Source organism: Aquarana catesbeiana, linkage group LG10 (assembly GCF_042186555.1).
Source record: "Aquarana catesbeiana isolate 2022-GZ linkage group LG10, ASM4218655v1, whole genome shotgun sequence".
NCBI classification, from domain to species: domain Eukaryota; kingdom Metazoa; phylum Chordata; class Amphibia; order Anura; family Ranidae; genus Aquarana; species Aquarana catesbeiana.
Window position 1 is genome coordinate 254,748,672 of NC_133333.1, and position 3,397 is coordinate 254,752,068.

A 3,397-nucleotide genomic window follows, 5' to 3' on the forward strand; every position below is an offset into this window, starting at 1 on the left:
GCGACTCCTTGTTCAATTATTTTGATTGTTTTTTGATACATTTCTTCTTTCTCTGCAAGTTCTTTTTTAGTCTTTATGCAGAGTTCCACCCAAAAATGGAACTTCCGCTTTTCTGAACCCTCCCCTCCTCCGTTCTCACATTAGGCACCTTTCAGGGGGGGAGCAGATACCTGTCTAATACAGGTATTTTGCTCTCACTTCCGGGCATAGATACCCGAGCCAGCCGCCGGTATCTACGCCCCTTCCGTCCCCCCCCACCTGCTGTCTTCTGGGAGACACTCAGGTCCCAGAAGACAGCAGGGACCAGTGACATTGCGCAGCGCGAGTCGCGCATGCGAAGTAGGGAACCAGGAAGTGAAGCCTCAAGGCTTCACTGCCTGAATCCCTTACCGAAGATGGCGAGAGCCGAGGGCCGAGGGATCGATCGGCTTCTGGTGCTGACATCGCGGGCGCCCTGGACAGGTAAGTGTCCTTATTTTAAAACTCAGCAGATGCAGTGTTTGTAGCTGCTGACTTTTAAAAAAAAAAAAAAAAATTTGGCAGACCTCCTCTTTAGTCTAAGTCTTCTTCCCTCACTTCTTTCTTAGTGACCACCGGCTCTTCTTTTTCTCTGTAGATTTAGCTTGCATCTTTGCAAGTTCTTCTTGCGCCGCTGCGAGTTCTTGTTCCCTCGCCGCCAGTTCTCTTTTAGTCACTGATAGTTCTTCTTTCATTGCAGTGACTCCTTCTTCAACCTCTATGAGTATTTCTATATACTCTTTTTCTTTGTCTGCCAATCTTTTTTGCGTTGCGGTAAGTTCTTTTTCCTTCACTGCCAGTTCTTCTTTTCTATTTTCTGATAATTTTTCTTGCATCTTTGCAAGTTCTTGTACCCTCACTACCAGTTCTTGCGCCTCTGCAAGTTTTTGTTTAGTCACTGAGAGTTCTTCTTCCATCGCTGCAACTTCTTCCGTCGATGTGTGTCTTTTTTCCATTATTGTGCACACTTCAGTCAGCTGTGTGTGCATTTTGTTCCTCTCAGTGATTCCTCCTTCCATATCTCCGCTTTCATCTTCTTCCATCACGATGCATACTTCATCCTTTGCTGTGCATCTTTCTTCCATCACCGCCGGGACATCTTTTTCCTCTGCGCCTCCCATCTCTAGGAGTCCTTCTTCCATTGTCTTTAGACTGTCCCTCTTTCTTGCTCTGCAGCAGCAACAAATTCTGTGGAGATAAAGAAAGAAATGTTATAAGAATGTGTCCATAAACCAGCAAAAATGTTCAGAATTAATAGCTGACGCCACTTAAATCTGTGTTTGATAGAAAACAAATAGTCACACGCCATCACCCCATTTGTTACTGTTACCAGCAGCCTCAGTTCATTCACCCCTCCCCATAGAACAAATGTTAGAGGTGCTTTAATCTCATGATGACCAGTGAGGGGCTTGTGCTGCTAAACCCCGGGCAATAATCACAGAAAACACACCGCCTCGGTCTGATCAACTGCCCACCTATAGGAAAAGTGGTAAATATTGGGAGGGGGGAGGGCTCAGATAAAGTGGGTGATAGCATGAAGACGTGTAATGGAGAAAACCTATGAAGAATGTGCAATAACTTACCTGAAGTAAAGTCCTACTGCAACGAAGACGATTAGCAGTAGAACACCGACTCCAACAAAGGTCCACACTAATGGAGAGAGCTTATTTCTCTGCAGTTGATCGATGATCTTGGTGATAAATTTCACATCGGGATCAATAACTAGTTTTCCTGTAGTAGTAGTCTCCATTGTTGTTGTCGTTGTCACTGTCATTGTTGGAGACATCATGGGGACCTCCTCAGTAGAAGTGTTTGGAGGGGTCTCCCTCTGTATCTCCAGGTTTCTTTGTCCCTCCTTGACCGTCTCGGTATCAGCGGTCTCAGAGGAAGTGTCTGGAGGGGTCTCCCTCTGTATCTCCACATCACTTTGGTCCTCCCTGACCGTCTCGGTATCAGCGGTCTCGGTGGAAGTGACTGAAGGGGTCTCCCTCTGTATCTCCAGGTTTCTTTGGTGCTTCCTGACCATCTCGGTATCAGCGGTCTCAGAGGAAGTGTCTGGAGGGGTCTCCCATTGTTTTTCCAGGTTGGTTTGGTCCTCCCTGACCGTCTCGGTGTCAGCGGTCTCAGAGGAAGCGTCTGGAGGGGTCTCCCATTGTTTTTCCAGGTTGGTTTGGTCCTCCCTGACCGTCTCGGTATCAGCGGTCTCAGAGGAAGCGTCTGGAGGGGTCTCCCATTGTTTTTCCAGGTTGGTTTGGTCCTCCCTGACCGTCTCGGTGTCAGCGGTCTCAGAGGAAGCGTCTGGAGGGGTCTCCCATTGTTTTTCCAGGATGGTTTGGTCCTCCCTGACCGTCTCGGTGTCAGCGGTCTCAGAGGAAGCGTCTGGAAGGGTCTCCCATTGTTTTTCCAGGTTGGTTTGGTCCTCCCTGACCGTCTCGGTGTCAGCGGTCTCAGAGGAAGCATCTGGAGGGGTCTCCCATTGTTTTTCCAGGTTGGTTTGGTCTTCCCTGACCGTCTCGGTGTCAGCGGTCTCAGAGAAAGCGTCTGAAGGGGTCTCCCATTGTATTCTCACGTTTCTTTGATCCTCCCTGACCATCTCGGTATCAGCGGTCTCAGTGGACATGGGATCTGATGAAATAAAAACAAAGGAAATTCATTTAAATGTCCAAATAATGAGCTATAATGTTCAACAAACCAATTTCCATTCATGACTATAAATCTATTCCAAATGTCCCTGATCCAATTGATTATGACAAGGACAAATCAGGTCTTTTACATTTTTTTTTTTATAGAGCGGGGGAAGGTTAGAGTTGTACATTTCCTCTTACTTCCTGTACTGGAGACCAGGATAACAGGGACAGGAAGTGGTAACAATTCTCCCTAATGGGGGCACACCAATAAAAAAACTAACAAAGGATCAAACTCTTCCCCAACCTATTAAAACACATTGCTGTCTGTGTCCCCATTGGATAGATTTCCCCTCACTTCCTCTGCATTGGACATGCCAAGGAACTGTCCACTGGAGGAGCATAGGGGAGCGCCATCTGCTGGAGAATTGGTGGAAGTAAAACTTTCCTCATCCTCTAGACACAAATAAACAATTCACACTTGCAGTGAGGAAGCCGCAACGGAGGATTTTTACTTTTCCCAAAGTCGTTTTTTTTTTTTTAAAGCATTAGATACATTTTTTTCTTTTTTTATATCTAATGCTTTCGATTGTAGAGGAGAGATGTGGAGTCTTATTGACCCCCCCAGATCTCTCCATAAAGAGGACCTGTCACTGCTCATTTCTATCACAAGGGATGTTTACATTTCTTGCGATAGGAATAAAAGTGATCAAAATTATTTTTTTAAAGGGATAGTGTAAAAATATAAAAAATTG

The 3,397-nt window shown here is 46.0% G+C and overlaps 1 protein-coding gene across 1 annotated transcript; it reads right to left on the reverse strand.

Annotated features, from left to right (window-relative positions):
- Positions 1–553: 553 nt before the first annotated feature.
- LOC141109928 (uncharacterized) lies at positions 554–2,044 on the reverse strand. The gene is made up of 2 exons (XM_073601181.1): positions 1,602–2,044; positions 554–1,206 (listed from the first exon to the last, which is right to left on the reverse strand). Exons 1-2 carry the CDS (start codon positions 2,042–2,044, stop codon positions 573–575), a joined length of 1,077 nt encoding a protein of 358 aa, XP_073457282.1. The 3' UTR covers positions 554–572.
- Between the last annotated feature and the right edge of the window lie 1,353 nt (positions 2,045–3,397).

Bases quoted from the DNA above. Each gene is read 5' to 3' on its own strand.
- LOC141109928 (XM_073601181.1), bottom strand. From the start codon at position 2,044: ATGGTCAGGAAGCACCAAAGAAACCTGGAGATACAGAGGGAGACCCCT. The intron at 1,207-1,601 runs GTAAGTTATTGC...TTATCTCCACAG, and splicing joins GCAGTAGGACTTTACTTCAG to AATTTGTTGCTGCTGCAGAG.